Consider the following 14,246-nt stretch of genomic DNA (forward strand, 5'->3'; position numbering starts at 1 on the left):
AAGATACTGTTATACACAAAAATAAAAAAACCTGAAGATTTGTATATTTTGAATCTTTAAACTTTTAACATCTAAGCTGCCCCACAACAAATAAGACACGATTGCAACACTTGCCAAGAGATGGTTGAAAACTAAACGTTCTATTAAAAAAGTTAAAGAGATTTTCATAAATAAAATGAAGAATAAACAAGTGTTTTCCCCCACACTCAGAACCAACAGAGGTTCATAGCAATGTGTAAATGTAGTTCACTGGTTAAAGCTGACCAGCTGTCATATATGGTTAGTGTGGGAAATTGCACTCTATATATCAGCTCTACATTAATTTAGGGCCAGCCTTAGAACATGTGCATCCGGACCACACTTGAAGCCAGCACAGAGCACATGGCATTATGACAAATTCTATTGTCTTTCTATTGGGCAGTCAACAGCAGTGCTCTGTGAAAATCTGTTTTCTTGGCCCAATTATAGAAAAAGTGCTTTAACCCCCTAAATATGTGAATTTAATCTACATATTTCAGTTTCCTCCAACAGGAAAATATTTATCTAAGTCTTCTATCGCCACAGACAGTAAAGTTTCGAAGGTGTGTTCACACTGAATGCTAATCTGGTGACGAGATTACATTCAAAATCAATGTCAATGACACAACGTCAAGAGATGCAGCTCGTGTGATTCCAGCGACTTAATCACGAGATCTGAGTCACTGGAAGTCGCTCAAAGTTGAAAGTTTTGAACTTTTTAAGCAAATTTGCGTGACGCTGTGTCGCAACATCCAATCGGCAATGAGTTTCTCCCCCGGTTGTCACATCACTGGGGTAGATGAAGCCAGCAAACAGCACGACTATGTTCAAGTGACTCATCAAGGGCGATTTAAGCAACTATAGTTGCTGAAGTCGCTTTCGGTGTGAACGCCATATCTGTCAAGTTTCCCGTTTTGGCTGGGAAACTACCATATTTTTTTTTAACCCCTCTTTCTCCTAGTATTAGTATTTTCCCCAAAATATCCAGTATTGTAATGTAATAATAAAACCTCTGCCTCTCCAAACTGAACGCTGTCACGAGCTTTACAAGAACTGCCAACCACAGTGGCCTGGGTTGCAAGATTAGTGCCGACAAACCCGGAAACAACTAAGAAGAGAGATGGATGGATGTGAAGAAGGTGTTCCTGCAGAAAAAAAGACAAGGAAGTGGTGTAAATTCCTTGAAAAATCGTACAGTGAATTTACTTTCTAAAAGAGGAGCAGGATGGGGCACAGTTACGCCTTCTGTAAGTTTTGTAACTCAGATCTTAGCGTCTCCCACAGAGGAAGGAATAAGGTTAAGTCAGCATGAAAAATCCACCAAGCACAAGCACCACAATTACACTCCTCCCAAAAAAGTGTTAGAGAATGTAAAGTCTTCAACAAATCTGTGTAATAAGTCATTAGTGAATACCAGTGAACCACACAAGTGAGCATGAGAAATTAAAATAAAATATGTAATAAAAAATACATTTAAATGTCTAACTTAAACAAACTATAGTAAATATGCAATGTGTTGACTTGTATATAAACATGTAAAAAGTAAGTAAAGTATGTAAAAAAAAAATTTAAAAAGTGCTTCATATACCGTTTTATGTTTTCATTCAAGCTGTATAATAATGTAGGAATGTTCACAGCTTTTCAATGTCAACAAAGGTAGGCCTCCCACATTCTAATCACCTACTGTAATTGTATTTAGTAAATGGTTGATGGGTAGGTGATTTAGATTTAATTTCTTGTATACCTCTTAAAATAAGGGATACTAGAGCTTGGTTGGGGTGGTGGGAAATTTCCCATATTTTCAAATCCAAAATTTGGCAGGTATGGTAAACACACCTTTAGATCGATCAGTCAGACAAGTCAGATTCAGAGTCCCAACCAATGGCATGTGATAGTAAATAGATGTTAGGTAAATAACAATAATTAAAGCTAATGTGGGATACCGCAAACTGCTGTTAATCCCTCTGACGTCCCGGCTTCTCTTTCTTTTGACAACTTTTGGTCAACAAAAAACAATCACATGAACAATGTTAGTTTAAATCCAGGGTCTTGAGTCATATTTTTTTTTAATTCCTCATCTGAAAAGGTGATATATACTAAATTCCATCTGTTTATAGTTAGTTCTCTCTCTCTCTCTCTTGCACAACCTTAATAGTGACCATTCAGCGTTTTCACACCAACAGTATATTATATTAACATTTTAATATTTTCTTAAGAATTACCACTGAAAGCAACTTAAAGGAGCAGGTATTTCACATTATTTACATTATCATACAGTATCAAATAAATGTTGCATTTTCATATAAGAGTTGTTCTTCATGCTTAACAGATGCAATAAAATCTCTGACAAAAATGCAATTACTGATTAGGAAAATAAAAACACATTTCTTTTCATATTTCTAAGGCTAATTTCTTTTTCTTTTTTTACACAGATTATTCTGCTTTAGCATTCTTGATCATGACAATTTGTTGCATGCACTGTAGACAATTTGACACATTAGAACATGTAGTAATAAACAGGGTATAAATGCATATAAACATGGGCTTGGGAAAAGTCCTTGTGTGGATCAAGTTCATTGGACCTTTTTGTCTTTGTCAGCCACCACCTCAGAAAGGTCTTCTGGTTTTATGGATTTTACTTTGGCTTCCATGTTGGTGACCCTCTGCTTCATCCTCATTTGACTTGAGGTGAATTCTGCCATTAGCTGAGCAAATTTGGATTGCATTACATCTAGATTACTCTGCAGTTTGACAATTTTCTCTTCCACGTCTTTTGGGTCAGCGCCTGCATTTGCAACAGCCTCATCAATGAGGTTATCTTTCATCAGAATGGCTTTACCTTTTTCCTCCAGAGCCTTCTTGGCATCTGGGTACTCAGTAAGAGCTTCCATTAGGTCGTCCTTGGAGAGAGCAAAGAGATCGGAGTAGCCTACGCTTCTGATGTTGGCTGTTCTTCGGTTGCCAGCTTTGCTTCCCTTGATACCTAAAATGCTAATTTCGCCAAAATATGCACCATCACTGAGCACTACAAATTGTGTGACCCCATCATCTGCTACCACTGCTAGCTTCCCCTCTTTGATGATGTACATCTCTCGACCAATATCTCCCTTCTTACAGATGTAATCTCCAGGACTGAAGACTTGTGGCTGGAGCTTGAGCACTAATTCAATCAAAAGACCAGCTTCGCAATCCTGGAAAATTCGCACTTTCTTTAGGGTATCTAGATGCACATTGATGGCAATTTCAGCCCTCAGTTTGTCAGGAAGGTTCTTCAACACTTCCTTTTCATCACAGGTCTTCTTCTCTGTCCAAAGGTAGTCAAACCACTTAATTACTCTGGCTTCAAGATCTTTGGTGACTTTTCGAAACTGCATGTACTGTTTAATGGAATCAATCTTTGCCTGGAACTCAGCACGGGAGGCATTCATATTAGAGATCATGGCACCAACGTTACCAACAATACTAGCAAAAATCAACACACCAGTGAGAAAGTCAGCAATGACAAAAAGGAATTCGACATCTTGGACTGGTGCTGGAGTCTCTCCAATAGTAGTGAGGGTCAACGTAGACCAGTATAGCGAGTAGATGTACTTTCTTGCTAAACGGCCGTGCTCTGGGTGGCTGATATTAGGGTATACCCAAGTGTCTGTCCCAAATCCAATGGTCTTTGAAATGGCAAAGAACATACAAGCATTCCAATGAATAATAACCAGGATGTAAAGTACAAGGTTGCTAATACGGAACATGTTTGGAAAACTGGTTCTGGTTTCAGTCCGCTCAAAAAACTCAAAAAGCCTCGCAATTTTGCAAAGCCGGTTGAATCTAAATTCTGGATTGTTGAATCCGTATTGCAGAAACAACAGATCAGTGGGGATCATAGAAATCATATCATATTTGAATTGAGATGTTGTTTTGTACTTTGCTCGGAGCTTGGCTGCGTCTTTTACCAACAGGCCTTGTTCCAGGTAACCTGGATGCAAACACAACATTAGAATTATACATTACAATGATAAACAATTTGGACCATTGTGTTTTTAGACTCTAACCTGTTCTTGACCTGACAAATGTGTCTCCGTAGTAGATTATGTCTGCTGTGTAGTCTAAGACTATCCAGAGTTTTGTGTAGGAGTTCTGGAGTTCATTAAAGCATGACCTAGGAAAACACAAAACGTGACTCTGAATGGTTTGCATCAGATAAAAAAAGTAAACTCTAGAATTATGCTTTTTGCTAAATGGTGAAACATCCTAAAAGAAAAGTAGTAGTACTAGTTAGGTTGTTACCTTGTCACGATCATCATCAGGTTATAAAAGACTGGGCCAGCGATGACTGTCAACCATCTATAGTACTGGTCTGTGGCTGGATCCATAATCCAAATTTCTTTCCTAAAAATAGATCATTATTAGTTGATTCTTAGTTGATATTATTAAAACTAATGTTTTATTCAAATGGACTCAGCCTGCTGCTATTAACCCAAGGAGCTACTCACGGGGGCTCCTCTTTTTTTTTCTCATCTTTCTTATCGTCTTTCTTTTCATCTTTTTTCTCATCTTTTTTCTCATCTTTCTTTTCATCTTTTTTCTCATCTTTCTTCTCGTCCTTCTCGTCTTTCTTCTCCTCTTCCTTCTTTTCTCCTTCTTTCTCCTCCTTTTTCTCCTCCTTTTGAATCTCTGTGTCTTTTTTGCTAAGGATCACAAGTTGAGTTTGGAGGGATTGAGGACATTAAGGGCTTTAATGAAGGACTGGTAGAAGGATGATAAACTGCAAGAAGGTAGCTACAGGAATGTCATTTCAATCCTTTGAAAAATTGCTGGAAGATGTGATGCAGGCCACACTTTTGTCCAGAGGGCAGCGCTATATTCCAATTCAGATACCCTCAGTTTGCTAGTTTGATTTTTTAATTTTTTTTAACTGTAATTTTATGGTTAAATCTATGTTCAACCCACATCATAACTTACAACAAAACATTTCATGTAAGGAGAGCAGCAGAAGATGTTTCTGCAAGGAGCATCAGGAACATAAAGTTGGGTTTTCTGGTATTATTAGCTATGCTAGCTGCTGGCTACAACAAAAGACAGTGATAACACTTTGACTGCTAGACATTTGCTAGGAGAATGTGTGTTTGTATGTGCTTACTTACTCATCTGTGTTGTTGCAATTATTCATGTTGTAAGTAGCAAAGGGCCACTTATTAGCAAGACTTGAGACAAAAACACAATACATACATTTTTTTTAGATGAAATATTTCCAATAAACAAATGTTTGGACTCTGGTTTAATTGGAAACCTTTAAAACAAATGTCATTGTTTTGTGTGCTGTTACAGTGACTTGATTTGCATATTGTTTGAAATTAAAACTGCAGTATGTAAGTTTTTTTGTTTTTTTGCATCATTTAGTCAAAAATATTGTTGCATATTGTAATCTAAAGTGTTCTGAGTGCACAGGGAATCTCTTCTCCTTCTCCTGGCCCTGTAATTGAAGTTTAGAAATCCAGGAGTGTGAAGCTGGATGTCAGCCAATCCAAAATCTTTCTACAAACGCGTGTGCTCCATGAGCTGTTTTTGGGCGTTACTATTGGCTGCTCGAGTTAAGTCAGGCACGTTCTTGTATCATTGGTAGTAAAAGTGTAACAGCGGATGTTCCAGCAGAAGTCTCCATCACGTCGTTAGACCCTAACCCTAACCCTAACCCAGCAAAGCAAGAAAGAGTTTAAAAGCTCAAACATGTTCCGGAGAAACGGACCACTTTGCGTCCTCACGGATCCCCGTGAGTGCAGAGGGTCTGCCCCACATTCTGGCATCAGAGAGAGTGTGAGAACAGATTGGATAATTTGTGTGCAAACCTAAGGAAAGCAACTTTAAGGTAAAATAATTTTACAGTCTAGATGCGGAGTGATGGTTGTCACTCTGCCCTTAGCGGCAGGCAGCTCTGTGTGCTTGTGGCTGGGATGAGCTGACAGCAGCAGCCGCTGTTGAGAGCAGTAACTACAGTGATATGTGCATTCATGTCAGAGTCTCTGAAACCCCAGAAAAATCTCCAATAACACAAAATAACGTCCATACTTTTGTCGCTAGTCTCTATTGTGAAAAAGATTCGAAGAGCATTCACAAAACATACCGGTAAGAAAGGCTAAGTTTCAGGTTCGGCTTCAAAACGGAGCAGAGACAGGATTCTACATACTGCAGCTTTAACTTCTTGCGTGAGCACAGCTACACCATGCTTACTTTGTCTTGCGAAGTGCGTCACTGTTGTCGACAGACTTGGCAATGCTGTGTCGACTGGAGGTTACTTTGAGCTCAGGGCCTCTGAAGCGTTCCAGAAAAGAGTCGTGTTGCTCTTCTTTGGGTTTCATTCTGTGTGATGCCCAGTTTTGCAGCATGAAGAAGAAGTAAGACACCCTAGAAAGTCAGCAGGAGGTAAAACAGTACAACGTGACACCCATCTACACTATGAACAGCCTGCTGGTCACATCAGGTCAGCTTTTAAGAAAATATCAAAAGTACAGGAATGGTTTGGATCATATTTGATAAAGAAATTAAAAGAAAGGGAAAGTACTCTATCAGGAACCCTGAGGATGGGGATCTAACTGCTAAGATAGTCTAAAGATTATCAGATTTTGTTTTGTGAAGGTCATAACTACTGTAAAACAAATCTGGCTTTTAATACTGAATCAAAGGAAGAACACTCAAACTTGCTTACAATCAATGTTCCCTTTTTCCCACAGCTGGTTTTTTCATTAATGCTCTGATCGAAGCACTCTTTACTCTGTTTTATTTTTGAAGGAAGTTTCAAACTGAGATTTTGACTGTGAAACAGCATGTGCATTGGCGCCTGTGCATGAGTTTTCCCTTTTTGTAATTATTAAATATACAATTATTTATTTGAAATATTAGGACCTATATGTTTTATATGTATTTTTATAATATTTGTATCGATATTTTATACCTAGAGAGAGCAAAGTAGGCAGTATTTTATGCAATATAAATTTACAAGGCTCTGGTATTGACATTAGTGTGGATGATAAAAGTCTAAACATTATAAAGGGTTAACTGGTTAATTGGTTAACATTAGGTTGCCATTTAACCCTAGAGGTCGTTGTAATTATGACGGCTACAATGGCGACAATTAAGTTAGTTATAAAGAGGACATAGTTTACTTTAACAATGTGTTGGATAGGTGTAACATTTGGGTTATAACATTTTAATCCAAAAGTCATTGTAGTAGTAAAGTGTGTTAACCTTTGTTGACAAATGGTATTGTTCATAGACAGATGTAGCTGGTTATGATTTACAGTCCGCATAAACAGGACTGAATCATAACATAACTTAACCACATAGGCTTGTCTATAAACGGTCACATTTACAGACCCTGGAGGCGCTGTTAGCTTACCAATAAACAGGAAGAGATTCATCACTTTTATAATAAGTATTGACTAGGTCACTGGGAATGAGGCCCAAGGCCAAGACAGGCTGACTTGATAGTAATGTTTTTCTGCAGTCAGTGCCTTCTCCGCGCCCTTCTCTGTTTCAGGTGTTGTGAAGCTGCGATCTGTGGTTCACGGCTCAAGTCTGAGACACTCTGATGTTCTATCTCTCTATCCTGTTCTGTTGGTCCTTCCATCCACGAGCCCCAACCAGTCGATGCAGATATCTGCCACCTCTGAACCTGGTTCTGCTGGATATTTATGAGTTGTTTCTTCCCACTGTCACTAAATGCTTGTTAATGTGGGTCTTGTTGGGTTTTTTCTTACTTATTATGAATTTTATATTTTGATACGCGCATTGAGATTGAGACTTTGTTGTAAATTGCGCTATACTAATAAAGTTGAAATAAATTGAATTGAACAGATATCATAACAGTAAACTCACAATGTGTTATATGTGTGTTACTTGGGATCCTCAAGTATTTGAGCAGCCACTCTCTAAAGCACTGCTGTAGTTAATACCTGCTAAGAACTTAGTGGGATTGCTACAGGCTTTTACCTGGCCATTGCTCCAGCACCTGTAAAAGAGTGTTCCCTATAAGAAAGAAGCAAAAGTTGTGACACAAATTACTCCAATCTGTCAAACTGTCAAATCAAAAACCAATAGCCAATACTGCCATAATCAGTAATAATATTGGACCTGTTGTCTCCATTTTCAATCACTGCCAGCTCGTCATCAGATGTGTTGGTGGACAGCCTCTGCCTTGGTGAAAGAGACTTTTCACTGCAAACTTTTGCCATTTCTTCCAGTGTGGTTTTGCTGGCCTACATGATAAAGGCAGAGAAAGGAGTCCTGCTATATCACATTGATCTAAAAAATACACAGGAAAAATGTTTGCTGTAGCTACACAATAATGGCCTCTTTAAATGAATCCTTGTCATGAATAAAAGTGGAGGTCAAAAGCTTTCTGTTATCATAGTGGTTTGAAAGATCATACCATGAACAGTACCATACTTTTTAAAGCAGAACATTTTTCTTTCCAGAGTCGATGTCTATGAGATCCCTTTGCTTTCTAATAGTTGAATAAAATACAGGCCTTGGGTCTGTTACCATCGTTATAGCCTTTGTACTTGATGAGGCTTTTGGTAAACATATGGTAAACATATGGTTCTTAGTTTGGTTTCCCTTAATTTCTTAACCTGGAAAAAAAACCTGGGAACCATTCCTGACATATTCTGGACTCAAAATCTCCTCCATTATTAAAAGAGCATGTATATGGTATATGGTACTAACTGTATGAATGGGCCAATTGTTATTTTTGTTTGTTTTTTGTATGTCCTGTTTTATTGTATTCTGTTTTCACCAAAATCAATAAATATATATTAAAAATAAATAAAAACTACTGATGGGATCCTGAACAAATCTGTTATTTTTTATTATGCTGTTATGGTTTGAGAAAGCTTCTGTGGTGTTGAGAAAAACATCTTATGGCGTGGACAGAGTTTTATTTTGATCTTCAAAACATGTGTATTAAATGTCAACACTAAATGCTCTTAATTAAACATTGAGTCTGTGTTTCTCCTCTTTATCAGTACTTATCATTGCATGTAGGCATTAAAGGTTTTAGCTAATGAGAAGGTTTCAGGTCTAACCAGCTTGAAATGCGTTTGTTGATTTTTAACAGCTCTCTGTTCAATTTTGTCCTTTGTTCAAAACCACTTACCACTGTATCTGAAACAGTGGCCAGATCTCCACCTCAGTAAAGTGTCCTGAGATGACTGTTGTTATTGGCAGCATAGTAAGATTGATTCTTGGAATTGTAATCAAAATGAAGATGACGTCTTGATCTTTGTTTGCATGTGTTCAATCGCTTGCACTGAGTTAGGTCTACGTACTCCAGTTGTCTCTGCACAATCTATAAACTTGTATGTAAGGTTCATTGTAGTTTGACTGAATCTGTGCAAGACATTGGTCATGTCTGCATTGTCAAAGGTATAGCCCAGTTGGCTGGGATTGGCTCCAACAACCAATAACCATGATCAGCATGATAACCAAACACAAGGTAGAATGTTTAAAACTTTTAATTATATTATATATGTTTTACTATTACAATAGTAGCTTTTCATTGCTAAGAATGTGTGACTGGGAGGACACATAAGTATTTTCTTCCCATTAATAAATGATGTACAGTGTGGGACCTGTGTCGTGAATTAAGCAAAAATTAAATAAACAATAACACTAGTGATTCAATAGAATTTTTTTGATTGCTCTCCAGAAGCCCTGATAGGAATGACCTTAAAAACCTGTATGATGGAGCAAAATGCCATCTCAAACCTGTAGGACCTGAGGCCTTTGAGGACTGGACTCTGGCACCTCTGGCTTAGGTGAAAGCCACATTAAACGGTGAGTCTGAGAGTAGCAACTAAAAATACAACCCTGATTATGTCCCTAAATACTAAACAGGATCAGAGGCCTCTCTGTCAACCATCAGCTGGCTTTAAAAGAACTAAGCTTACTGCTGCTGCACTGTGCTGTGCCTGGTGAACAGACACAGGTTAAGTCCATTAGAGCACCACTTAAAGAACAGGTGAATATCTGTGGCTGGTATAGTCTGGTAAAAAAAATAAAATGGTCCAAAATTGATGTCTCATTTGCATTTGACAGAAAGAAAGAAGCAAAGAAAGTTTAAAATCTGGTCGTTGATGTGTATGTGTGCGCGTTTGTCTGCGTGTGTGTGTTTTGACACTTTCAGTTTAATACCCACAACAATACACAACACAATAATGATAATTATTTTGATGTGAAGTCTTGTTGTTTTAGACCTGGTTCAGTGGTAAATAATGATTCACTGATCCCTGGGAGGCACCAGTGGTTGTAACACGTGCACTCCTGTAGATTAGAGCTAATACCAGGGAGTTAAGCAACCCCCACTAAATGAAAACACTCACTGATTGCTGGTAGGGTGACGAAAGGTAATAGCCAATGAGGTGTCTGGGTTACATCATCATCTGCTAGTCACACTGCACTTTTGCTGATTTGGAAGATGTAAGATATGTAAGCATGAAAGAGTGTTTAACTGAAGCCTCACAGCAATGGTACAAACAATGTTTGAAACAATGAACATGTTTTACCTGAACATAAAGTATTGGGGGAATTGAGTCCTGTGTTTGAATATAAAGTGGTCATTTAATCAAAACGTGTTTCTGATCTTTGTTTATAATGAAATAGCGTCATCATTAACCTACCTCTTGTGATAGATGGTTTGATTATTGTTATTGGATGATCCAAAAGACATTTGTTCTAGAAGGGCACAAAGAACCTTCAATGATTGTAAGAGCTCATATTAAAGCATTTCTAAATTGCTATGTGGTACATTGAGGATTTTTTGAAAATAATTATGTTTTTCTTAAAATTAAAAATCCCTTTGGTGCTGATTTTCCTTTACTTTCATTGTAAAACAACAGCAGAATGCACTCAGTCAGAGGAAAACTCACCTGATTGGAGCTCTTCTCACACTGAGTTTTTTGAGCAGATTAAAGCACAGATGCTCCCCTGATCACTCCGGTTAAATCCCATCTTTCCAAATGGAAGTGTAAGGTTAGAATTTAAGTGTTTTGTTTCCTTAAGATCCAGTGGGATATCTCCTTTAGTGCAAAGTCAGCAACAGGTAGGGATGCAGGCAGTCCATGTTTGTCTGCAGAAGCTCTGAATCCTGAATGTGGAAAGGGATGAGCTGAGAGCCACAGATCAGAAACAAAGGGGAGGAGCCCTGTGTGCACACACCAGCCTCACATCACATAGAGCCACGGTACCACAGCTGTTCATAACATCTACAGTATATCACAAACTCTTTTACATGTGTGGAACTTGGAGACTTCAATATTTATAACTAAATCCCAGAAAAAAATAAATGAAGTGTAAGTAGTACAAGTTCATTAAAGCTGCAGTTTGTAGAATCCTCTCTTCACTTTGAAACAGAAACCGAAAGTACACTTACCAGTGTCTTTGTGAGCAGGATTTGTGAAAAGATAAACATTCATTTTAAGTCTTTCAATGCTAATGAATTATTTTTTACAGTCTATGGTGATGAAGCATTCAAAACCTAAAAGAATCAGCCCACACACATACAGTATCTCCTGATTGCCTTTAACAGAATCAGAAAAGTTTTATTCGCCAAGTACAGTTTAAAACCAGTAGAAGGAATTTATTTTGGTGGATGGTGTAAAGAACAAAAAACAAACCAAATAATAATAATAATAATAATAATAATAATAATAATAATAATAATAATGATACTGAATATAAAGGATAAATATATACAAGTGCTACAGGTGATACTGCCTTTATGGAGGTGTAATGGGGGGAATTCTCGCAAAGCAGCCGCTTAATCTGCTTAGTGGGCCGGCTCTGATAGTAACGTAAGAAAGAAAATTGTCTCTTTTCATGAAGCAACATTATTTTTGAGAAAAATCTTTTTTAGATAATTAATTTTTTTGTCTTTGTGTTCCTGTATTAATAAGAAAAATTGGCAGAATCAAAACTTGTTTAATAAAACTATTTTTTGAAAGTTTTTTTTGGCCCCAATAAAACAAGTGGGGGGCATAGTTTAGATGGATGTGCATTTAGATCACCATAGAACATTTTACTAAGATGTTTGTAACTTACACAAAGACATCCATTCATTTTCAGACCCGCTTGTTCCTTTTTTTCAGGGTTGCGAGGATCTGCTGGTGCCTATCACCAGCGCTCATTGAGCGTTAAGCGGGGGTACACCCTAGACACGGTGCCAGTCCATCGCAGGGCAACACACAGAGAGACAACCACTCACATTCAGTCCTGTTGGCAATTTCAATCAACCTTAAATTGTGAGAGGAAGCTGGAGTCTCTGGAGAAAATCCTTGCTAGCACGGGAAGAACATGTAAACTTCACACAGAAAAGGACAAAAGTGTCCATCCAAGGGCATGAACCCAGGCGTGCTAACCACTACCACCGTGCTCCTTCAAAGACACGTGAACTTTAATGACATCCATTTGTTTGCTTGGTGGTGGGGTGGACTATTGTGGTGGACTATTACTTAAGTGAATACAGTATTGCTAAAGGTTGCATACCCCCAAAATAGGGTCCAATGAATAGGAGAGAGCGTTACTGGGGAAACAAACCTGGGAGGACATTGACGTGATTTAAAGTGGGAATAGAAAAATGTGCCAGAGAAATACATGTCGGCGGAGGCTCCGGCACAGCTACTGTAGGTTCAACAGCTTGACATCACTATCAGTAATGACCGCCATGTTCCCAATCTTGACTAACCAGGACTTTTCCCTAATGGCTGTTCTACAAGAACTTTTAAAGAAAGTTACTAATTGTCTAGTATAATCTTTTGATAAGCCTGTAATTAAAAATTACTACACGTACCCTTTTAATGTATGATGTCTTTCATAGATCAAATAAAAGGGAAAATGCTGACAAAAAAACTGTTGTAGGCGTTTCCCTAAAAATCAGGTGTGGTGTCGGCGTGCAGTCCATTATGCACCATGTGGTGTTACATGGTGGTAGTTGTATAAGCTTACGATGTTCAAGCAAAGCCTCATCTATCATCTTATGGTCACAGATTAGAAATAATGGTTCTTAATTTATTTCATTAGGTTTTCGACATACGATAACAATTTCTATTTTACTATGTAGAACACACTGACGTTTAAGTAAATGGAAAAAACAAAAAAAGCAAAAAACAACAAAAAAAATGCAAGAGTGGATTGATCATTTCCGCTTGAGTCAACATTTTTGAATAAATTCATTTAAAGGGCCGTCAACAAGCCTGGAACCAACAGGTCCTTGGACCGGCACCAGTATGTGGCACGGAGGTTGTTCTTGTGAGATGGCTGAATGAGCTATTACTGAGCTCCTTTTCCTCCCTGTTGTTTTTTAATGTTCATTTTGATAAATTTAATTGGAATTTAATATACAAAAATAAAACCGGCACTTTTATAATTTAAAAAGGCTAAACACTTTTCCATATTTTCATTTATCGCTATTCAAGTTTAGTTTTTTTCCCCAGCTAGTGTATGTGGCTCGTTAGTTGAAAATCATTGTGTTATAAGTTATGTTTAAGCAGATGTTGAGTATTTTTCTAAGTATGCTGAGGTTGTTTTGATGCCACTCCATGCATTCAGTATGTTCATTCACATGCTACATGATAATGTTATAGAGGACATAGACTTGATCTGAAAACAGCGTACTAACTTACATATCCATCTACCCCAAAACCCAAAACAAGTGCCTTACCTTTATCTTTAGAGTGTATTTCCTCCTCTGTTTTCTTCTTGTTGCATTTTTCTGCTTCTCGTGATAACTTCCAGCCTAGTCTCTCAAAGTTTGTGACGATGACACAAAATAGACTTTGTTCCCTAGAGATCGTGTTGTAACTTCTTTTGATAACATTATGCCTTTTCACATGAGTCTTCTCTCAAACATTAATAATCTATCTATCTATGTCTATAAAGCAAGGAACCTGTCTGTCTGTGTCTGTCTGTCTGTGTGTGTGTGTTCCTTAAATATCTCAGCGCACCAGGATCAAACTGACCTGAGAGTTTCAACATGGCTGCTGCTTGGTTCACGCCCTACTTCCTGAGTCGACGGACTCAGTGATGCATCAAAGCAATAGTCCTACCTCTTAAAAGCAAAGTTAGACATCAAAGCAAAGTTAGACATGAATGAGAGCAGACGAATTCATCAACTCTCAACAAAACATAATTTTCATTTGCCAATATTAAACTGAATCCTGTAATTTTTTTTCTTTTGCAGTCCA

General features: G+C 37.8%; 1 protein-coding gene across 1 annotated transcript; it reads right to left on the minus strand.

Moving 5' to 3' along the window:
* Positions 1 to 2,491: 2,491 nt before the first annotated feature.
* Positions 2,492 to 13,742, minus strand: cnga3a (cyclic nucleotide gated channel subunit alpha 3a). The gene is made up of 10 exons (XM_028445452.1): positions 13,724 to 13,742; positions 10,935 to 11,152; positions 8,140 to 8,264; positions 7,999 to 8,034; positions 6,241 to 6,414; positions 5,157 to 5,216; positions 4,506 to 4,700; positions 4,300 to 4,401; positions 4,065 to 4,171; positions 2,492 to 3,988 (listed from the first exon to the last, which is right to left on the minus strand). Exons 3-10 carry the CDS (start codon positions 8,238 to 8,240, stop codon positions 2,592 to 2,594), a joined length of 2,172 nt encoding a protein of 723 aa, XP_028301253.1. The 5' UTR covers positions 8,241 to 8,264; positions 10,935 to 11,152; positions 13,724 to 13,742; the 3' UTR covers positions 2,492 to 2,591.
* Positions 13,743 to 14,246: the final 504 nt, after the last annotated feature.

This window comes from Gouania willdenowi, chromosome 4 (genome assembly GCF_900634775.1).
Source record: "Gouania willdenowi chromosome 4, fGouWil2.1, whole genome shotgun sequence".
Lineage (NCBI taxonomy): Eukaryota > Metazoa > Chordata > Actinopteri > Blenniiformes > Gobiesocidae > Gouania > Gouania willdenowi.

Bases quoted from the DNA above. Each gene is read 5' to 3' on its own strand.
- cnga3a (XM_028445452.1), bottom strand. From the start codon at position 8,240: ATGGCAAAAGTTTGCAGTGAAAAGTCTCTTTCACCAAGGCAGAGGCTG. The intron at 6,415-7,998 runs GTAAAAGCCTGT...CTGACTTTCTAG, and splicing joins GGTGCTGGAGCAATGGCCAG to GGTGTCTTACTTCTTCTTCA. The intron at 5,217-6,240 runs GTAAGCATGGTG...TTTTGTCTCAAG, and splicing joins GACGCACTTCGCAAGACAAA to TCTTGCTAATAAGTGGCCCT.